Source organism: Leguminivora glycinivorella, chromosome 4 (genome assembly GCF_023078275.1).
Source record: "Leguminivora glycinivorella isolate SPB_JAAS2020 chromosome 4, LegGlyc_1.1, whole genome shotgun sequence".
Classification (NCBI taxonomy): domain Eukaryota; kingdom Metazoa; phylum Arthropoda; class Insecta; order Lepidoptera; family Tortricidae; genus Leguminivora; species Leguminivora glycinivorella.
This window is the reverse complement of record NC_062974.1, coordinates 26,205,125-26,229,535: the sequence shown is the minus strand read 5'-3', so window position 1 is coordinate 26,229,535 and position 24,411 is coordinate 26,205,125. Positions and strand designations below refer to the sequence as shown.

Below are 24,411 nucleotides of genomic sequence, written 5' to 3'. Positions count from 1 at the left end.
TAGTCTTTTAGCGATAAGGTAAATTTGATAGTGACCCCAAAGTTACTATTTTCAGTAGACTTTATTTATTTCATACCATGTTTGAGAAAAGCACTATACATACCTCGGCGGGAAATGGGGTTGCCCGCCTCAGACCTCTATTTCGCTGCCGATCTAGCTTCGCTCGGCCGTCTATATGTCTTCGGCCGGCAACCCCCTTTGTCCCGGCCTCTGTAGTAATGTACTATTATGTGAGACGTGAGCAATTAATATTTTTCAATTCTAATTCCATATCTAAAGAAACATTTCCATGGTAATTTATACACAATTGTTTTAGGATTAAATAAAACTTCGTTTATTACTTCAACTGACCATTTTATTTGACATAATTAAAAACACACCACCTGAACATAAATGCATCTACATAAATTAAAACATAATAACCTTTAAAATTGTTCAATTCATTCGTTCACCATTAAAAAAAAAAGATTTAAATAAATTACTATTTGAGAAAATATAAAACGGTTAAGTCTTTTCATGCAATTTAAAACTAGCTTACATGTAAAAATTCGTAATACCACTTGACACTCGGTAACGGTTATTTTAATATGTACTTTTTTTGCACCTACACACATAATTTTAAGAGGAATGCATACCTACTATTGTAGTATGAATGGATATTACAGGGCAGTATTTAAAAACGTGTATGATATATCAATTTGCAGGTTAAAATCGTAACGCTTATTTGCCTAAATAAGGCGATCTATACGTGTTAAAATTTAACTGTACTAGAAATGCGCGACTCGATTCAACTAATTGATTTCATTACTTTGCCAAAATAATGACGTTGTAAAAAGTCGAATAGAGGAAACCACTGAATTAGCTACGTCATTATACTCGTATTACAACATAAAATAGGAGATAAGTTGAGACGGGATGTTTTAAACTATAAAATTGTCTGTGTCTTTCTTTCAGCAGTATTAACACTGCTCACAATTCGGTCTATACTAGTCTCGACTTAGTAGGCCTGGCAAGCGTGAGTCGTTAACTTGTGGTGGCGAGATCTGTGACTCGCTGTGAGAAAGGATGACGTAGTTAAAAACATCCCTATGTTGAGAAAATCGTACGTACGGGAAAAGTGTGATAGGAGAATTCACAAGGGTATCTAAAATGTTCACTGTTGTTTCTTCTTCCCAGCAGCATTAACACTGCTAACAATCTGTATTGGCGTAGTCTAACACATCAGCTCTCGCTCTAGTAGGCTCGGCTGACTGGCGTCGGCAAGAGCTGTGACTTGAATATATATACTCGTATTTTTGTATAAACTTGTTTTAGGTAGAAATGATGACCGTAGCTCAAAACGTCCCTATGTCGAGAAAATCCAAAACGTATGCACAGAAAAAGTGTGATGGGAGAATCTCACAAGGATCTCACTGTTACTTTTTCTTCACAGCAGCATTGACACTGCTCACAATCTGGTCTATACTAGCGTGGTCCAACACGTCAGCTCTCGCTCTAGTAGGCCTAGTAGGAGCTGGTCGCTGGTTGGTATAATACAAACAGGATCTTACTGTTTCTTCTTCTTACCAGCAGCATTAACACTGCTCACAATCTGGTCTATACTGGCATGGTCTAACACGTCAGCTCTCGCTCTAGTAGGTCTAGTAGGCGCGGGGCGCTGGCTGGCGGCGCCAGCGCGGTGAGGTGCTCGAGCAGCGCGGCGCGCCGGTGGTAGGCGAGGAGGGCCAGGAGGAACAGCGGGACCACTAGGAGGGAGGTTTGACGGAGCTCTTGCTCGGAGGACTTCACCTGGAACAAAATTTAAATGTATAATGAACTACAAGAGGCGTCGCTGATATCGCCGGTGCGATGAAGCCTTGAAAGACTTGTCCGCTCTCTGTGTACTCAACTAGCGAAGTGACGCTGGATAAGACAGAGTGGCGATCTCTTTTGTCGGAGGCCGAGATCCTTTTTAGGTCGCTGAGCCAATGAAATTACGTGTAATGAACTACATCATCGTCATTTCTAAAAAGGCGAGTGGCATGGGTAATCAACTAATCATTTGAGGCGAAGTTACATACAATACTTTTGTAATAGTTTTCTAGAATAACTTTCGTGAAATACACTGTTTTCTGGATTTTGAAATAGAAATATTTATTGCAAAGACATAATATTTGTTACAGTCAATGGTGTTCATGAAGGTCCTTATATAGTCGTTCTACCCTATAATAGGCATCATTCACACAAACGACATCAGGGTACATAGCCGAATGGCACAAACGCTCACGAAACGAAACGCTGGTAGATATCTATCTCTATCGCTCTTGCGTATTGGCGCGACAGAGCCAGACTACCTTTCGCGGCGTTTCGTTTTCGTTTCGCGTCGTAGAAATGCCATTCGGCCACGGCACCAGGCATCATACATAACATACATTCATAAAAAGAAGTGTATTAAAACCAAAAAACAAAAACACTGCCAAACATGTGTTTTTGGCACAGAACACCCCACTAGAAGCCAAATGCAAGCGATATTGTTCGAGACGCAAATCACCAATCCTTGCGGGGTGAGGCGGGCGCGCACGGTGCTGCCATTGGTCGTTTCAAATAATGGCGCGCCTTTATGATTAGCAGTAGGGATGGGAATGGGACATGTCTATTATAGACAATGGTACCGGTACCAGTACTGTGGTGAATTTGTTTTGCAACAAATTATAATATTATAATTAAATTATAATAAGGCCTAGTTACCCTTCGGGTTGGAAGGTCAGATGGCAGTCGCTTTCATAAAACTAGTGCCTACGCCAAATCTTGGTAGTAGTTTCCAAAGCGGACCCCAGGCTCCCATGAGCCGTGGCGAATGCCGATGCCGGGATAACGCAAGGAGGATGATAATTGTGATAGCATCTCAATAAAAATCATTCTAGTAACTAATAACTAAACTGTGCATTTTTACTTACGTTTACTAAGTTAAATAACCAACTAAATATTCTAAACTAATCAATGAACTAAATACCACTACAGACTCTACAGATTCTAGATAATTATTCACTATTACAAATCTGCTTTCTTTTATATTTCATAAAATGGTAGCACATGGTACGAACGGCAGTACGAAGTTCCCGCAACAGACATAAACTAACATGGCCCCATGCCTAGTCGTTTACGTGAAAGGGATAGCATATCACATTGTTAACTCGGTAAAGAGGGATGGACGCGCCTCGGCGCCGCTCAGCACAACCATATTGACCAGTATAAATGAACTCCGCGGACAATAAACAATATTCAACAAAATAATTAATTTGACTTAACTGTGGAATGTTGTTCCATCTTTTTTACATGTAGAAGTGTTAGAAGACTTGCCACACCACTTTATGCTGTAAGAGACCATTGTTTGCAACCAAAATTGATTATTTAAGATTTTTTCCCGAGCGGACACGGACACTGTTAGCGGGTCGTATACTTGGGCGCTACTGATCGGTGTCGCACGCGTTCAAACTTTTATAAACCTGATTTGTCGTATGCTTGGTGACCGCGAGTCGCCCTGTAAGGGCCATCTTGTTGTATTGATCTGTGGTTTTTGGAGAATAAACTATAGACTTATCTTAACATCTTTTGTGTAGGAGTTTTAATGATTCACGGTTATTTTCATTAGACTTATATTGACCGGGTTTTCCGTGATCATGATGCATGCAACTGCGTCGAAATATCGGGAGCTCGACAAAAATCAAAAAGGTAATCACGGTCTATATCCCGGTCAATATAAGTCTAATCTTTTGTGTAGGGTTTTAAAGATCTAATTCTATGTAAATGACGAATAAGTTTTTTTGCAAAAAAATCATTTTTGGCACAAGCTTTCATTGCAGACTGTACCTTTCTTTCAACAGTCATCTACTGCTCTCGCAAGCGATGCGACGTTTCATAACAGAGTTTCTATGACCACCTTTCTGCTCCATCATCAGATCAGCTCCATGATACCATAATATTGCATTGTCACGTGATTTACATTATGTGTGCGAAATTACAGCTCAATCGGAAACCGGGAAGTGGGTCAAATTTAGCTTCTACGTTTTGACCCAAACCAAAGACATATAGACTGATAAAGTCTAAGAAAAAAACGTACCTCAAAACCATAGAGATAAAGGTACGGTGGCCTAGATGGCGTTACACCTTTGGGGGACGCTCGGCTAGATGGCGCTAATATTAACATTTGACATTTTAACACATATCAAGCTAAGAATATGGGCCAAATTGTCAAAATTAAGGTTCAAAAGTTTTAAGCCTGTGTCGAGAGATGGCAGTCTATGCACTGTGATTACACATTTTACTTTGACAGTAACTCTCTATAAAACTCGATCCTCTTTGCCCAAACTAACATACTAACAAGGCAAGTTGAATAAAAACTTGTAAAAATCATTATGAATTTATGACACTCACCTTCGGCAAAAACTCCAAATTGAAATGCTTGAACTGACCATCCGAGGTGAAATAACCGACCACTTCCTCATAGCTATGCGTCGCTTTAGACAAAGTGGACTCTAACTGCACGATATACGTCTTATTATCGGCTGGCAGGCGCGGTAACACGTACATCAGACCTGCAAGTAAAAATTAATAAAATACATAAGCATTAAAAAATAATTACACATACTTTATACAATTTTCATAAACAAAAAATTAGCATTTCTTTTGCCGCTTTTATTTCTTTATTTATTAGGAGAACAAATAAAAAACTTTAAAAAAATAATCTATTCTTCCCAATAATGAAAAGATATGAAACAAATACTTTTTTTTCCGTTTATTTACTTGACATACACAAAAGAAATAAGTTACAATAAATAATTAAAATCCATACTAATATTATAAATGGGAAAGTGTGTGTCTGTTTGTTTGTCCGTCTTTCACGGCCAAACGGAGCGACGAATTGACGTGATTTTTTAAGTGGAGATATTTGAAGGGATGGAGAGTGACATAGGCTACTTTTTGTCTCTTTCTAACGTGAGCAAAGCCGCGGGTAAAAGCTAGTAAATAATAAACAAATTGGAAAACAGGAAATTGCACAGATTTTTACATAGTTTATTATAATACTGTACGCGTCGCAACAAGATAAAAGGGTTCCGGCTCAGTATTACGCTTCTCCTTGAGGCAGCAGCACTGATATTCTGCCGGAACCAGATCAGATCACGTCAAATATTTTATTTTAACTACAGTCAAGTTCCCTATGGTCTATGTTGCAAATTTAAACCCGGAATTACAGGGTATTTATGAAAATCCTTGGGTTTATGATAAATTTACATTCCTGGATTCAGAGTTTGACTGTAGGTATCCAGCGCCGTCAAGTTTGGTGGAGTATATAGGAGCGTCCGGGGTAGTTTCCAATACCAGAGTCAGACGAAGGGTCTTATAGTGAGAGTTTTGAATGATTCACGGTTATTTTCATTAGACTTATATTGACCGGGATATAGACCGTGATTACCTTTTTGATTTTTGTCGAGCTCCCGATATTTCGACGCAGTTGCATGCATCATGATCACGGAAAACCAAAAATCAAAAAGGTAATCACGGTCTATATCCTGGTCAATATGGGTCTTATAGTGGTCTATGTTGGGAGTGTAGACAAGCACATTGGAGTCTGTTATAGAGTATTTATGAAATCCTTGGGTTTCTGATAAATTTACATACCCGGATTCAGAGTTTGACTGTATCCAGCGCTGTCAAGTTTGGTGGAGTATATAGGAGCATCCGGGGTAGTTTCCAATGCTAAAGTGAGACGTAGGGTCTTATAGTGGTCTATGTTGGGAGTGTAGACAAGCACATTGGAGTCTGTTATAGAGTATTTATGAAATCCTTGGGTTTCTGATAAATTTACATACCTGGATTCAGAGTTTGACTGTATCCAGCGCTGTCAAGTTTGGTGGAGTATATAGGAGCGTCCGGGGTAGTTTCCAATGCCAGAGTCAGACGAAGGGTCTTATAATGGTCAATGTTCGGAGTGTAGACAAGCACATTGGAGTCTGTTATAGAGTATTTATGAAATCCTTGGGTTTCTGATAAATTTACATACCCGGATTCAGAGTTTGACTGTATCCAGCGCTGTCAAGTTTGGTGGAATATATAGGAGCATCCGGGGTAGTTTCCAATGCTAAAGTAAGACGTAGGGTCTTATAGTGGTCTATGTTGGGAGTGTAGACAAGAACATTGGTGTCAGTTATTTGCTGCGGCTGGATGGCGATCAGTTGGACGTCGGTTATGTCTTGGTTGTTTTTCACCTGGAATAATACATATGTTTAGTAGACAAATAAGGAAAGGATAATTAATGAAATTCGTAAAATTTGATGTCAAAGATTGTATTTTAAAAATAGAGTTTATTTTTTAGCGTTTCTATATAGATTAATTTGTATGCGCCAACGTATGAATTGTAAGGATTTTGATCCTCAGAATTTGACAGCAGAATTTATTGCTATACATATTTTTGTAATTGTTTAGACAATTATTTAAAGGATAATTAATGAAATTCGTAAAATAAGTTACAGATTCACAAAAAAGAGTAGATTAGAATTTTTTTTTTTATCATAGCAACATTTACATTTCTCATACATAATAAAAACTTTTACAAAAAAATACAACCGACTTCAAAAAGAACAATCATCATCATGAGGTTCACTTTAACATGCTAGTTTTCGAGAGAAACTACACAGTTACTTAAGAAAACACCGAAATCACCATACATGTGCCTTTAAAAATTGAGGAGTTCCCTCAACTCGAACTCGAACAGCTCTAGATTAATATGGGGCCACCTTGGAGGTAGCTCCTTTCAAACAAAAAAAGAATTATCGAAATCGGACCACGGGTCTCGGAGTAATCAGGTGACATACATAAAATTATCCCGAATATATACCCTCCTTCTTCTTTATTTTCGGTAAAGAAGTCGGTTAAAAAAGTGACTCAGTTGCTACGTGCAAAACGGTTTACATAGACGGTGTCGATGGCACCCCTATTATTCCCTGCTATTTTTTTGCCAGGCAGTAACGCATTACGGAGTCACACAACTACGTCTATCTGAGTTGTAAAATATGTATTTTTAATAAGATCTTTCGCAGACGCTCCTTCTTGATTTTACACGTCTAAAAAGTCCAATAAGCGTTCATCGAGTGACTTGCTATCAGAGCATTTCTTTTTTTTTTTTTTTTTTTTCAACAAAAAAATGTTGATTGTTTTAAAAAAATTTTAGGTCAATTGTACTCAGAATCACGAGTACTTTCAATCTCACTGGGAGACAAAAAGTGTCCCAGAATTTCCATACATTTTTGTTACTTTCCTCTTTTGTTACCCCATACAACATGTACAGAAAATGGTAACAAAATAAGAAAAAATCGTATGGGATAATTTTTTTAACTACTAGGATTGAAAAAGATAGGAATTCTGAGTAGAAATAGCATATTTTTTTTTTCAAAAATATCACACTTCATAAAAGTGGCAAAATAAAAAAAGAAATGCTCATTAAAACCGAAATAAATTACACATATGAAAGAAAAAGTGACCAAGTCCTCTGGTGCCTGAGGCTGGAATCGAACTGGATTTTATATACATAGTAGTGTGACTACTTTAAGACAGCACAAGTTGAAATATTTTCAATAGATTATAATTTAACTTGTGTTCATTAGAAGAAGAAATGCTCATCTTATAACTTGGATAGTAAGATACTAACTTGAATCGAAGACGGTGCCTTGACGAGCTTGAGCCCGACCAACTCTGGTGCGGATGAGTCCTTGAGTTGCAGAGTGTACACGCATCCGGGCAGAAGGCCGCGTATTCTGTACAAAATACATTAACGTAAGTGGCATGTGTTGTACTGTCACGGACTTTAATTGTTGATCCACTTCTAGCTCATTTATATTATATTGTTGTATCTCAGTTGGGACACGTCTTACTTTAAGTATGAAATAAACATTGTGGCCTCTAAAAGGCTCAACAATTAAAGTCCTTGACCATAACAACGACAGAAGGGATTTGCAATGAATTCTGAAAATAATATTAGAACAGAATGAAGTTATTATTTAAAAAAATCGATTGACTGTCAACTGATTGTAATATATTACTATTAACTAAAGTTGGCTTTTATTCTTCTGATCTAACTGTTAAAAACATGCATACTCCGCGTCATCAACAATTCAGAACTAGGTATGACAGTATCTTACGCATCCTATGTTCAAATGTATGTTGTTATATGTATATAGTCACTAAATTTGTGAGTATGTTTAAAAAAAAAAGGCCCACTGTTGGTTACCATTAAGACGAGATTTACTTGTATCTTCATATAAACTGACAAAGCGGCTTTATTAATCGACAAAGTGGGACGTTTCCCCGTGCACATTCACATTTGTCTTTTTTTTACTTTAATAATAGTTGGACTGTTTTTACAATTACCTGAAGGCTCCATTAGCTTCGGTAGTAGCCTCCTCGCTGGCGCACTTTCCTGTTGCCTTGGCAACGACCGTGGCCCCGGCCCAGCCCACTCCACCGAGGGAAACAAGCTGACCGACACACGACCACGCAACGCGGACTCCTCTGAAAAAAAAATGCTTTGTAAAGCCACAGTATAAGGACGACTCAGTAGAGTCAGCAGTTAATCTCCGGCAGCAGCGACGAGATAGAATAGAATATTTTTTATTTAACATCAGTTTGGACAAATATAACAAAGATAAATACAACACAATCTAGATGTTAAATTGGGAGCCCACTCATCATATTGCCACGGCATGCCGAAGCGCTGATTTTCAGTGGGTCCCGGACTAAATAAACTAAGCTAAGAGCTAAACTAAAAATAAGTGACAGCACAAATATCAATCAGATGCGGAATACCGCCACTGTACAAGTAAATTGACAGCAGACATAAGACGTAATATTAAGCTAATAACATAAAATGTATGATAGAAAGATGTATGTAGATGAGTATTTGGCTCTGTCGCATGACGCGACCGGCATCCTCGGTTCCCTATGTACTCGCTGCTATTCGCTCGCGCAGAGCACTTCTCAAGGACAAACCGTGCGGCGCAAAATTTGTTACAAGAATTTATTACTGGTTTTATACTGTGGCAAAGCCTCACCAGAAATATATGACTACGCGCCGTTACGTTACGGAATTTCATTAAAACATTAAACTGAACTATCAGAACAACAGCGCCCTCCTGACTTTATATATTTCTGGTCATGCTTTACACAATTTAGTACATATTAACACATTCAGTACCACACACACACACGCACGCACGCACGCACGCACGCACGCACGCACGCACGCACGCACACACACACACACACACACATTCAGTATTCAGGTAGTTAAGCGCTGGTGGCCTAGCGGTAAGAGCGTGCGACTTTCGATCCGGAGGTCGCGGGTTCGAACCCCGGCTCGTACCAATGAGTTTTTCGGAACATATGTGCGAAATGTCATTTGATATTTGCCAGTCGCTTTTCGGTGACGGAAAACATCGTGAGGAAACCGGACTAATTCCAATAAGGCCTAGTTACCCTTCGGGTTGGAAGGTCAGATGGCAGTCGCTTTCGTAAAAGTAGTGCCTACGCCAAATCTTGGAATTAGTTGTCAGAGCGGACCCCAAGCTCCCATGAGCCGTGGCAAATGCCGGGATAACGCAAGGAGGATGATGAACACATTCAGTACTTATCTGTCTATATGTCTTTGCTACAAACTTACCTGAGAGTCAGCTTGTGTTCACGGCCCTCTTGCACGGTGAGTATCTCGTGCGGGGGACTGAATTTGTACTCCTTCATGAGAGGCTTGGCGTAGTACTCGGCTGGTGCTAGCGAGCTGAAGCGAAGGACCCTGAAGCCCCGGAGACCAGGTTACGACGGTAAGAACCGCCGCTTACAGAGACTAGGGCACCCTGTATATAATAGAGTTCATTAAATATCTAATTATAGTAATAGGCTACTTGCCTCCTAGTCAAATCAGCTTCTTTTTACGAACTGTCAAAACGAATTTGAACGACTTGCTAATATGGAATTTATATGAAATCGAATTGAGTGAGTTCTTTCGCTTGCTCGAGTCTCAATATTGACACGAGCGGTTAAACAACAACTTTGCCCCCTTTTAAAACAAATAACTATTAATATATACTATGTAATAAAATTAATTTAATATATCTAATTAAGTGGGCCATTTTTTTCAAAGTTGTCCACCCCACTTTTTTTGTAACATGGGTATTTTTTACGCGAGTAATACTCAGAATCGCGAGCTCTTTTGATACTGATAGGAGAAAAAAATGTTCCAAAATTTCCATACATTTTTTCGAACGTTCCTTTTCGTTACCGCCATAGAAAATGTATGAAAAAATGGTAACGGAATGAGAAAAAAAAGTTTGGATCACTTTTTTCCTATTAGAATTGAAAGAGCTCACGATTCTGAGTGGAAACCACATAAAAATATCCAAATCCAAAAAAAAAGTGGGGTGGACAACTTTGAAAAAAATGGCCAAGTACCTGTAAAGGTTTCCCATCAGCATCATCCACCAGTTCCACTATAATCTCGGCTAGTTTGTGAGCGCGGACGTCCCCGGCGTCGTTAGGCCCGTCGAACACGTACGAATCCTTGGAGCAGGTGATCGAGTATTGTTTGCTCGCGTCCAGAGGGCCGAAACTGTAGGTGCCAGCGGTCGTTGTAGTCTGGGTCAGCTCCAAATCATCTGAGAGCAAGCATTGAACATGATATAAGTAAGAGATATCAGTAAATTAGAGTTATTTGTAGTGACATCTAGCGTCAAACAAGAGTCAAATAGCGTAAATTATCAGTACTGCTACTTGACAATTAAAGACATATGTAACTCCGTATAGACAGACAAAGTCTAAGAAAAAAACGTACCTCAAAACCATACAGAAAAATGTACGGTGACCTAGATGGCGATACACCTTTGGGGGACGCTCGGCTAGATGGCGCTAATATTAATATTTGACATTTTAACACATATCGAAATTGTTAAAACTGAGGTTCAAAAGTTTTAAGCCTGTGTCGAGAGATGGCAGTCTGTGCACTGTGATTACACATTTTACTTTGACAGTAACTCGCTCAGTAATACTCCATCCTCTTTGTTGTCAATAGATCGCGTTCCTTGACGCGTGATTAACGATAGATGTCACTACAAATAACTCGAATTTACTGATGTATATTACAATTCTTTCCTTACTCATTCCTCTATGATCCCATAAAGGGTTAAGCAGAGCACATGAAACTACTCAAGCTTCAGTGCCATTCTTGGGCTTGAAAGATAACGAAATTGTATACTCGTCTACGCCACAATTTAACCCAATTAAAATAATTTACAGGTTAGAGTTTAATGATAAGAAGACTAGGTGGCGCTGTTCTCACTGGCAATAATTTTACATCGCGCTAACGGTACATACCATTGCAATTTTTCTAAAAGGTTACGCGTGGCAAAGCAATGTTGCTGTGGGCAATCCATAAGCATCATATTTCGAATCAATGAGGAGGCACACTGACATTTCATCCCGCCAGGTGGCGCCTGTGCAAGTGTCTAGGCAAGTCACTGTCAGTATCTTCTTCTCGCTCTCACATATAAAATTCTTCAGCTGTGCAGCTGTCCACCTGGAGCCTAGGTTGGCCATACAAATAGACCACGTGACCCCCCCCCACCCTGGGCACGAATCTGGATCCGCGCTTGTCTATCTCGGAAGGTTTGAATTGAATACTAACCTGAGGTCAAAGTGACTGTGACTCCAGCCACAGGGGGTATGATACGACCAGCCAAAGACAGGCCCTTGACGGCGCGGATGGTCAACGCCTGAGGTTGACAGTCGGAGGAACCGACTACTTGTTGTGGGTCTGATGGGCTGAAGAGGAGAGTGGAGGATTCTGCGGAAACTACTGCTACTTCGCCCTGAAAAAAAAAATGTATTTTACTTCTCGTGTGTTAAAAAAACTCGCAAGTTCAGGATTATATTCTTAAACCACTCGATTCGCTCGCGGTTCAACTATAGAAACCTATCACTTGCTCGTTTTTCAATTCCACACTCGGCGTTAAAATACAACTTTGGCCCTTTGTAATGAGTATTTCGGAACTTATGTGTTGAAATGTCATTTGATATTTGCCAGTCGCTTTTCGGAAAACATCGTGAGGAAACATAAGGTCTAGTTACCCTTCGGGTTGGAAAGTCAGATGGCAGTCGCTTTTGTGTGTCGTTCGCCGGGATATCGCGAGGATGATGATGTTGAGTCTTCATATTCTACGTTACATATTAAGTAACTGGAACAGCTTACGAAGATTGTGTCTAGATGGCGCTGTCATTACTGAGGCTAATCCTACATCACGCTAGCGATGTGCTTTCGTAGAACACATAAGAGGTCACGCGATTCAGACCGAAGTTGTTGTAGGCAATGCATATGCGTCATATTTGAAGCCAAATTTGTCCCTGTTCAAGATCAATCTCAGTATTTTTAGTCGCCAAGTATTTCAATGCAATAGGCTACTCGCATCCTAGTCAAATCAGCTTCTCTTTAAGAACTGTCAAAACGAATTGAACGACTTTCTAATATGGAATTTATATGAAATCGAATTGAGTGACGTCAGGGTCAATTCAGTTACTTTATATGTTTCTAACTGACTTATAAAATAGAAATTGGATTAAAAAATAACTTCTGTCCATGTTTTTCTTATGATCATCAGATAATGATGCTTTATTTCGTGCGTGGTATAATATATTTTCTTTGAACTACAATCAAGTTCCCTATAGTACTCGTAGTTTATTTCTTACCTCTTTCATGAACATTTCATGCTCAAACACGTATCCACCTCCAGCCCTAGGTTGAGCCTTCAGAGGTCCAATGGCGCGAGCACCGTGGCCATCAGCTCCGATCTTCAGCACCAGGTCTTTGACTGGTTCAGGGGAGGTTACGCGGAGAACCACGGAGTGGGCTACGGCGATGAAGTTTATTGGCTGGGGGACAAAAATGTGTGTTTTCAAAAATGTGTGTTTTAACACATTATCAAAAAATTCAAAAAATCTCATGATTATGCCGAAACATACAATCTTTTCACACCAACACGGCAAAGTACGGCCCACAGGTCAAATCCGGCCCACGAAAGAATTTTTCCCCTCACTAGCTCGGAAACACGTGTTTTATCCTTTAATACCAGCGGGTAAAAACGCATTTTATCCACTAGTGGATAAAGTGTTTCGACCTTGAATATAGTATTTTTTTCTGCTTTAAAATTGATAAAAGTGAGTGACGATGATTTACCACCTGTGGAACTACTGGAAGCAGTGATAAACGCGATAAATTTTACTTCTCGTGTGTTAAAAAACTCGCAAGTTCAGGATTCTATTTTCGAACTTCAACTATAGAATCCTTTCCCTTGCTCGTTTTTCAATTCCACAACGCATTCAAATACAACTTTACACCCTTGTATGACAAATAACTATTATTCGAAGCGCCAACGACGGTCCTTCAATTTAATGTAGAAAACATGATTTTTTTGGTGTTAAACTGGCCCGCCTCTAAAATTCCTTCTGGCCCGCAATATTTTTTTTATGCTGTATCCCTTTACTGGGGTGTGTCAAAAATAGTCTTCTAAATATATAAAAGAAGAAACTGACTGACATATCAACGCACAGCCGAAACCGATGATTCTAGTTTTTTTTTTTAGTATGAATAGGTAGACGTTTGACCACGATCACACCTGATGGTAATGAATGATGCGGTCTACGGTCTAGAGATTCCAAATCTGGCACATAAGTTCCTTATAAGGTGTAGAGGAGCACTAAGAAAGGATTTTTCAAAATTCACCCCCTGAGGGGGTGAAGTTTGAATTATTTTAGTAAACGGGTGAAGCCGCGAGAAAAAGCTAGTACTTTATTATTTTATTATTTATTTGTGTAAAAAGTACATAAGCATTACAGTTCATGACAAAACCAAGTCGCTTATATACTAAAATTACTATTAAAAATACGCATGCAGGAAATAAATATTTCAGTCGTTATAAAAAATAAAAAACAAATGTCAGAAATTACTAAACTTATACAATTCAAATTCCATTAAAAAAAAAAAACTATACACAAATATTATTTAAATAAATTAAAAGTTTATGAGCAAATTTATAAGAGAGTGCCTGCTAGCAGAGCGCAGTGGTGAAGTGAAACGTTCCGAACCCAGTGCGCTCTCACAACGGAAAAGAGGGTGAAACACCGGAGTGGGTTTTTAGTGGGTAGGGCCGTTTCTCCCCTTCTCGCCAGGAGAAGGGAAAGCAACTGTGAGTCCCACACAGCGTGCGCAACTGCATTCCTACTCCGTGAAAAAAAAAGGGTTAACGTGCCTATAAAGCACAGACCAACCCCTATAGACATCCATTACAAGACGACTCGCTGTCGCCAGCCTTCCTAGTATTTGCACTGATATAAGCGTGGGCGCTCGCCGTGCCCGATCAGTATCGACCAAGTAACAGACCCGAAAGCAGCGCGTGTTTTTCGCACTAAAAAATTGGAAAAGGGTATTTTGATGCCTTAAAGATGTCCACCTGTAGTGTGAAATGGTGTGGAAAGGTAACAAGAAGCTCAAATTTAAAAATTACATTCCACAAATAAGTCATATTTATAATTTATTCAGAGCCGGCATAGGTCAACTTACATTGGCCACTTACGCGTCAGTAGAGGGACAGTCATACTTCTGTCCCTTTTCATCTGGCGCGACTGCCCGCCGTCCTTGAAACGGCCAATCACAGCGCGCTTAACACATTCCCCGCCCGCTCCTCGCACCCCAAACACTGGTGACTCGTATCGCGAACAAAATATACAAGATTGCCACTCTATAGGAGGTTCTCTGTGCTATAAAGTAACATACCTGAGGGTGTTCAGCGCCGGTGTCTGCGCGGGCAGTGGGCGGGTTAACCTGGTGGCAGCCGCGCGGCGTGAGCGTGTACTTGCGGGGCAACCCTTGTCCTACGCAGTGCGTGCTCGCGCCCGCTGGGAGGGTTAACGTGCCTTTTTCTGAGCCGTCGTCACTGATGTAATCAACCTAAAATAAATTATTATTAATTTTGCATAATCATTGGCACAATTTTTCTATTGCTGTTACATCACGTAGAAAGTTTATTTGGGTCGATAACGGACATTTATTTTATGACTATACTAGTTTTTGTCCGCGGCTTCGCTCGCGTTAGAAAGAGACAAAAAGTAGCCTATGTCACTCTCCATCCCTTCAGTTATCTCCACTTAAAAAATCACGGCAATTCGTCGCTCCGTTTTGCCGTTAAAGACGGACAAACACACTTTCCCATTTATAATATTAGTATGGATAACGGCACTTTAAATAGCCACAAATGTCGGAAACTGTGCCCTGCTCTGTAGCTGTCTCCTGCATTACCTCGATATTGTGGACAGTTTAAATGTTATGAGAAATAGGTACTCCTTAAATTATGTTATAGCCCGATCAAAGTCCAGTAGGTATTGTGTAAACCCTTTCTGCTACGTCTGTCAGATGCCACTGGCATCGCAGTATACCTACATAAAAAAATGCTAAATGTAAATGTACATAAAAAAATGCTAAATGTAACACAGTGGACACAAATCTCAATCTTATGAGAAATGGTAGCCTTCAAAACATACCCGGTCTGTACAAAGTCCGGTACTGTAGCGGTCTCCTGGGTTACTACGATGTTGTGAACACTTTCGGCCCACCAAAGTCTGTCAGATGGCACTGACATCGCATTATAATTATATACAAAAATCATGTAACACAGTGGACACAAACCTCAATCTTATGAGAACTGGTAGCTCTCAAAAGGGGCCGTCCATAAATTACGTCATTCTAAATTAGGGGGGGGGGTTGGTCTGCGGATGACGGTAAATGATTGATGGGGGGGGGGGGGGTTTCGAAATTGACGTCATTCTTATTTATAGTTTATTTTTCACGTACAAAAAGATTATTTCTAAAAAGAAATTTCTTCCAGCACACCTAGTAAGTGAGACTGCAAATGTGAGAGGCGGCTAAGGCGCATACAATACTAAAATAACTCATAATAAACATACATAAGTAATGCAACATAGATGTACACAAATACAGTAATAACTACAGATAAAATACTCTAACAATAATATTACATATAATACTAGCTGCCCGCCCCGGCTTCGCCCGTGGTACTTAAATGTATTATACATATAAACCTTCTTTAAGAATCAGTCTATCTATTTAAAAAAACCGCATCAAAATCCGTTGCGTAGTTTTAAAGATCTAAGCATACATAGGGACAGACAGCGAAAGCGACTTTGTTTTATACTATGTATTTATATTATATTATAAGTAGTTATATTATATCAATGATTATTGCCAAAGTAAAAATAATCAAAGATGATTCTATAACCAAGTGTTTTAATCATATAATACCCTATTTTTCTCAAATCTGCAATGTTTTATTTTGTCAAACTGGTAATGACGTCAATTTTGGGAGAAGGGGGGGGGGGGGGTCATTAAGATATGACGATAGGATGATTATAGGGGGGGGGGTCTAAAATCTGAAAAAATCGATGACGTAATTTATGGACAGCCCCAAACATGTCCAGTCTGTACAAAGTCCGGTACTGTAGCGGTCTCCTGGGTTACCACCATGTTGTGAACACTTTCCGCCCACCAAAGTCTGTCAGATGGCACTGACATCGCATTATAATTATATACAAAAATCATGTAACACAGTGGACACAAACCTCAATCTTATGAGAACTGGTAGCCCTCAAAACATGCCCAGTCTGTACAAAGTCCGGTACTGTAGCCATCTCCTGGGTTACCACGATGTTGTGAACACTTTCCGCCCACCAGTCTATCAGATGGCACTGACATCGCATTATAATTATATACAAAAATCATGTAACACAGTGGACACAAACCTCAATCTTATGAGAACTGGTAGCCCTCAAAACATGCCCAGTCTGCACAAAGTCCGGTACTGTAGCGGTCTCCTGGGTTACCACGATGTTGTGAACACTTTCGGCCCAGCAAAGTCTGTCGGATGGTACGGATAGCTCTACGCTGCCGGGGAGAACGTCTTTGAAGGTGTATTTGCCATCTGAAAGAAGGAAAAATTGGACTGAATGGTTTTAGATTCTCACCTTAGATGGTGTTATAAGTTTGACGTGTATGTCTGCTGCCTGCCTGTGTATGTGTCTATAGTAGCTCCCGAACGGATGAACCGATTTAGATACAGTTTTATTTTGTTTGAAAGCTGAATTAGTCGGTAGTAGTGTACCTGAGCCATGTTTGATGGAAATCGGTTCACTAAATCGGGGTTTTTTTATATAATTTTTTTTCAATTTCGGCCTTTTTTGTCGAGGCCGCTGTGCGTAATGCGCTTGAGCTCAACGACCTTAACAAACTAAGCAAAGCTTGTACTATGGATGCTAAGCGACGATATACATACTTGAATAGATAAATACATACTTGTATACATAGAAAACATCCATGACAAAGGAACAAATATCTGTGCTCATCACACAATTAAATGCCCTTACCGGGATTCGAACCCAGGACCGCGGCTTAGCAGACAGGGTCACTACCGACAGAGCCGGACCGGTCGTCACAACCCAACACACCACGTAACCATTTATGTTTATTAAGTAGATATTCAATTTCTCGTCTTGTTATATTTCTTGCACCTATTAGCTCTTATAGATCTCTGTTTGGCCCAAAGGTTAGCTGGTAGAGAATGCCTTTTGGTATTAAGTTCGCCTTTTGTATATTTCTTTACTGTGCAATAGTTTAAATAAATAAATAAATAAACACACACACACACACAAACACATAACCCAAACTCTAATTTATTATTTTATTAGTAGGTAATGCAACAAACCTTTAGCAGTGGTAGTAAGGGGGTTGCCCACTACGCTCCCGTCCGGCGCTAACGTGCGAAGAGTGACCGGCAGCTCGGTGGCGCCGGCCCGGCACCGGACCGTGCCGGACACGAGAGCCTTCAGTTGAGAAAACGCGATGTCGGAAACGGATGAGTGGGCTACGGTGATTTTGTGTGAGAGCGGGTAGTATCTTGAAGAAATTGAACCCAATGAGTTTCCGATTAAATTTTGATAAGAATAAAAAGTGCAGAACACTTCCCACCATTACTGTAAATCTTTCTCACAGATATTAGTGTATTTGCATGAAATAAAACTATGGAAACGGATTAAATCGCGTATAATGAATTTATAATTCATCCCGACGTTTCGAACACTACAGCATTCGTGGTCAACGGGTGACTGAGGAAAAATTATAATGAGCAAAAGCTACCCAGTACCCACATACCATCATCATCATCATGAATAACTATCGCGGTAATCGAAGACAATATTATGTATTTGCATGATTTAGAATATTTATTATGAATATCTATTTATGTGAAACTATTATGTAGTATATACATAGTTTGCTTTTCTTCTTAGTTCATCACCTTTTTGTTTTCTCTCTGCACCATTTGTATTGAATCTCTGTTTGGCCCTATGGTTGACTGGTAGAGAATGCCTTTTGGCATTAAGTGCGCCATTTGGACATTTTTGTGTATATTTTGTGCAATAAAGTTTAAATAAATAAATTTAGGGAAAACCTGTTGAACTTTCTTACAATAAACCCTTTACTATAATCATTAATCGCCCACTGCTGAGCATAATTATGACCTCCGTTCGTGTAAACCACTTACGGCTCAGCCACGACATTGGTCTAAGCGCGACAGCGGTGAGCGGCGGCCATACATTGGAGCGAGACACAGCGATGTGACTTTTCATTCGCACGTATGGCTGCCGCTCACCGCTGTCGCGCTTAGGCCAATGTCGTGGCTGGGCCGTTATCCCGGTCCTGGTCTAGTCGCATCCAGGGTTGTCCCGCAGTTTTTCGAATATCGTCCACCCAACGATTCAGCCAAACCAATTGGTAAGGTTCCAATTTCAACAAATATTTTTTTTATTTCTTGCAGTACAACAAATTGAAAAGAATAGGTATAAATGCACACTTACTGCAGTCCATCTCGTTGTTCCTGCTCAGACACGTCCACTTTCGCATTGTACACGCCAGGGGGCAGGAACGTGCACCATTTACCTGTTCAAAATTATATCCATAACTTTATTAATATACGAACAAAGCCTTTACCTAAACTTTTAACACATTCAGTGCCAGTGACCTAGTCGGATTGTCTGTTCGTAATTCGCTATTCATGTTATCTTCAACGTTCGTAGCTCGTAGCACTCAATGGCACTGAATGTGTTAATTATAAATAATTGAATAATTCAGGCAAGTTGAAAAAACAACTATATGGTACATTTGTTTTATTATAAATGGACTTACATAAAGGGCAGAAAACTAATAACTTTTTATCTATATGAACGAACAACCAAGAGCGAATTTCAATTTCAAGTTATAAATTTAGGCCACAAGCTGGCAGCCCGGATGCCTACGATTTTTTGATGAGAATTTAAATACCTCCTTGATTAAGAGTTTTAACTGATTCACGGTTATTTTCATTAGACTTATAAAAGGTAATCACGGTCTATATCCCGGTCAATATACCTCCTTGATTGTCAACAATTACTCTGCTATCGCGCATGATTACGTGGTAACTTTGAGTTGGCCTGAATGCGTCTAGTACTGAGGTGGTCTGTAGCGGAATACTTTTTCTATAATTATATTGATTCTATGTTGACAATATTAAACTCACCCTGGTTGTCCACGGATACTCTGGTATCCCGAACGACAACGTGTCGTGCGGCGGGCGGAGTGACAGTGCCGCAGACGCGCCAGCGCGTCACGCGCGCTTCGGGAATACGGACTGAGCCGGTTGGAGATATCGTTAGCTGGATGTCGTCGAATTGGGCTTGGTCTGGGGAGAAAATTACACATCTTAAACAATCCAGACTTCAACCGATCAACAAATCAACCAATGACAACCAAGAATGACCTGTGATTCAAGCAACAAGGTTTGCAATGACACATCGCAAATTATAAATAACTCTGGATTTTACTTACTGGAGTAGTTCATGACAATCATGAGCAATGATGTAACTACCAGTGGCGTAGCGTCAAAATACCGACATTTCATTTACATATTTATATAAGAATAAGAAACTAAGACTAAAATTAAAAACTAAATTTAGTACTTAGATTTAATTTAGTATTATTTAAGTTTTTGTAACTACTTGCTAATCTCTGTACATGTAATTTGTTCTGTACAATAAAGTGTTTACTACTACTACTACTACTACTAATTTGACAATTCGTTTCTGTGGCAATAAAGAAATTTCAATTTCAAAGAAATACCCAGGCAAGTGACAATCGAGAGCATACTTGGCTTATTTCTTATATCTAAGAACATTAGAAAAAGCTATGTCACTCTTCAAAATTGGCAAGATGGTGGGATTGGGTTCTCATCCGTTTATATCCCGGTCAGTATAAGTCTACGACAACCAGCGATCCGGCCGTCCGAGGCATTAAGCTGGGGGGGTCTTATTTTAGCGTCTAATGTTTTTTTGTTTGCATGTCTTCTGTTTTATTTGTACTTTAATGTTGCGTTAAATAAATGTTTTATATTTAACATAATTATTTTTAAAATCGGGACTTAATCGCGTATGACTACATATTAAACTGACCTCCAACGTTTCAAGGACGGCGTTGTCCCCGTGGTCTCGGAGAAGACTGGCTTGAAATGACATCAACACCTTCTGACAGCCGCGCGAGTTTTTCGAACTACCCGCACTTGGTTTTGATTATCAACTTAAGGTGTTGATGTCATTTCAAGCCAGTCTTCTCCGAGACCACGGGGACAACGCCGTCCTTGAAACGTTGGAGGTCAGTTTAATATGTAATACGCCATTAAGTCCCGATTTTAAAAATAATTATGTGTAATAATCGTGAAAGTTTAAATCAATGTTTTATATTTCTAATAATTACCATGTTCGACACTGATCGTGTAGGTCCCACTTTGCAGAAACGGCAGGGTGTATTTTCCAGTACCATCTGTCTTCCCAACCGCTTTACCATCCAACGACACGCGTGCGTTGGGCAACCCTGCGCCCGCCGTAGATACCACTGAAGACATTACCGTGAAACCCGTCACCTAAAACGAAAAAAAAATCTAATATTGGGTATAAATAGTTATAATACTAAGAGTAAAAAAAAAAGTGTTTATCTGTCTCAGGGCTGTATCCAGTAAACTATAAATTTTAATAGAGCTCACGTCACCCTAAACAAGTGGCCTTTGTCTGGTTAATTTTTCATTTAGAGTTAAATGACCACACAGCAGTTGGTTAAAACGGAACCAATTTTAACCATTTTTAAATACAATTAAAAATTATGAATTAATCAAACTCATATAGGAGCACGCATTTTAGAAATTTTATGCACACTGCATGTCTCAAGGACCCAAACATTCACTGAGGGAGCAGTAACAACACTATCCAGTAAACATATAAAAAACATACAAAATAATAAAAAAATGTTGCGGCAACTGAACATAGAACATATGAATTGAGTGCACTCTTCCCAGTCCCATTTCAATTTCAGATCTTTCCAAAGCTGAATATCGTATCCACCATTTTATTTGTCTGTGGTAAATGTAGTGCGGGACAGAACAAGGTGTACTTTTTTTTAAATACTAACCTCAAAAGCATTTTTGATATACTGGCTATCATGTAACACAGTAAAAGGCACACTGTCCGGCTTCACATTATAGCTGACAGTCGCCTGTCCGGGGCTCTTGGACAGCGCCAGTAACTTGTACTCGCCGGCTGGCACCAGGCCGAATGTGAACTCCCCGTTGTTGTCGGTGATAGAGTGGCAGATTGGAGAGTCGGGGACGCCCTGAAGGAGGGCAGTCTTGCAGCCTTCAACACGGAGTTTGGGGCTTTCCTGATGATTAAAAAATGTTATTAATATAATGGCACCTATTTGTAGGAACCAAGTTCACCTTTTGAAGTTTTTGTAGTAGATTTTTTCAAAAGTAAAATAATGCCTTTAATATTTATGTTGGTGAAGATCGGGCAGTCAAGAGGGCCTATCTGGGTTGTCCAACTGGACGCCGTCCCGCTGGCCATCCTAAATATCATTGGGCAGATAGAGTGGAGGCAGATCTCCGTGAACTCAACGAGGGCTGGCGAGAGGTCGCTCCGGACCGCGTAAAGTGGCTCTTGTGTTAGAGACCAAGATTCACTTTGGGTCGTAGCGCCAACAAAGTAAGTAAGTAATATTTATCGTTGTGATGAAGCTTTTTGCAGCCAAGAACCCTCCTGGTATGCCGCCCTAAATCGACCTGGCGTCGTTCAGTTCAGCAGGAGCTCAGGGTGCTAGGCATGGGGTGGGAGGAGGTTGCCCAAACTGCCCAAGACCGGAGTAAATGGAGAAATATGATTCGAGCCCTACACCCCAGCAGAGGGTAACAGGATGTAAAGAAGAAGAAGAAGAACCCTCCTGGTGGACACTCATGAACTTTGCTCAGATGCCAGAGAACTCGTCATACAAGAGGGTCGTTTACAACTGCCTGTTATAAAATACGATTGGATTCTGATGTAGCGGGCCATTTTTTTGTCATCAGTTAGTGAATGTGTTACAATACTTAAAATAGTTCATTAAATTTCCAAGGTTTTCTTTTTAACATTGTTTTCTTTACATACCTCTTTAGAATACAGCAGCACATAGAGCCCACTAATAGAGTTCCCATTAGATGTGACAGTTCCCTTCACATCGTAACCCTTGACTGCCAGCACTCCTGTAGGCAGGGCCGTGTTGCCTTCCTTCACTTGGACGACAGCTGAAGATGGGTCTAGCTTCCATCTAGAAGTAAATACATGGTTTGACAATGTTATCATTAAATATTTTACTGAGCTTCACTCTAAGCACATTAGCAAAATCTATTGATTTTTAAGTTTAGCCACCATAAAGATTAACATTCTTGGTTTCTTCAATGAAAAAAAGGTTTTAGCTTCACAAATAATATCAGCCACCAAATGAAAACTCTTAAATTTATATTCAAAAAATTTTGTATTATTCAAAATTTGTACAAGGTATAGTTCATTGGGGCCAAGTAACTACATACTTTTTATTTAAGAATAATTCAAACTTTAAATTGTTTTACCTTGGATGTGATGCCTTCACAGTGTATTTTCCTGGAATTACTGGAGTAAAATGGAAATCTCCACCAGCAGAAGTCACAGTGTTCCTTACTTCTCCTTTATCATTAACCAACTGGACCGCAATACCCGCAGGCCCTTGCTTCTGTCCCGCCGTGATCACCAGCCCAGTGATACCAAAACCGTTAAACGAGAAGTTTACATCCTGACCGGTAGAACACTGGTCAGTAACACCGTCAACATTCAGGTTGACTTCAGAGGGCTCAAAGCTCCAGCCCGGAGGAGGATGCACCTTTAACACGTATTCACCCTTCTCGTATAGTGGCAGAAAATAGTATCCGTTGTTTGGGGCGCATTCTGTCTTCTCTTTTAAGCTACCTTCTTTGGTATACCTATGAAAATACAACTTTCAATATAAATTATGAATGGATATCAGCTATAGAATTCTAAATACATTACAACATTGTTCTATTGCGTTATACTGCGATTTATTTATGTGTTTAAAGGTCTAATTAGATTAATTAAGCAAGAAAACTAAGTAAGTGAGGTTAACTTACAATCCGATTTCTATTTTAGAGAAGTCTAAGTTAACGTGACTTTTCACAAATCCACCACATCCTAATATGTCGTTACCGTAACATTTTACAACTAATGGTATACAATAAATTAAGGAAATAATTCGTAAACCTAGAAAATTAACCATTTTCGCTTATATATCACAGATAAGCGTAAACTGATAAGTCTGATAAGAAACATAATGACAGAAAATAAAGTAATGATGTTTGTGGTTGGTAATTAGCACTTTATTCAAAACATGAAAAATATGTGATTAAATTAAATTATTCTTTTATGATATCCACAACATTTTATTCTGTTCATAGTCAATTGTTTTTGATCTATTAAAATTATTATTTTAGTTGAATGTAAGTTTTCTTTTTTGCAAATATTCAAGATTTTTTTCCTATTATGTTGTCAATATGGTGCAAACATATTTTCATATCCTAACATTCTGAACCGGCATGATATTTTTCTAATCTGTAGTCAGAACTGTCAATTGTTGTCACGACTTGCCAATCATGCACTCACGTCACGTCATAGTGACGCGACTGCGACGCGACGCGCGCTGATTTGAGCGCCGTTATTTTTAGCAGGGGGAAATTAGCTAAAATTACGGCATAATTAATGGAAGGTTTTTTTAAATTGAAATATGTACGTTATAGACCGAAGTTATTTTTCATCAACCCTCCCCACTCCTCCCTCCTCTGCGTCACCCCTCTACCCTCCCTTAAAGTGCCGAAAATGCGGTTTTTCTTGATT

General features: G+C 39.6%; 1 protein-coding gene across 1 annotated transcript; it reads right to left on the bottom strand.

The window, feature by feature from the left end:
* Nucleotides 1-337: 337 nt before the first annotated feature.
* On the bottom strand, nt 338-23,815 carry LOC125225505 (nodal modulator 1). Its single transcript, XM_048129254.1, is given in 20 exon segments — nt 338-1,788; nt 4,414-4,574; nt 6,041-6,245; nt 7,685-7,790; nt 8,404-8,544; nt 9,692-9,819; nt 9,822-9,881; nt 10,477-10,679; nt 11,705-11,888; nt 12,763-12,945; nt 14,846-15,019; nt 16,885-17,063; nt 17,844-18,034; nt 18,994-19,075; nt 19,692-19,853; nt 20,921-21,086; nt 21,629-21,877; nt 22,639-22,798; nt 23,100-23,486; nt 23,652-23,815. Coding segments are annotated over 20 exon segments (3,444 nt in total). The 5' UTR covers nt 23,798-23,815; the 3' UTR covers nt 338-1,611.
* Nucleotides 23,816-24,411: the final 596 nt, after the last annotated feature.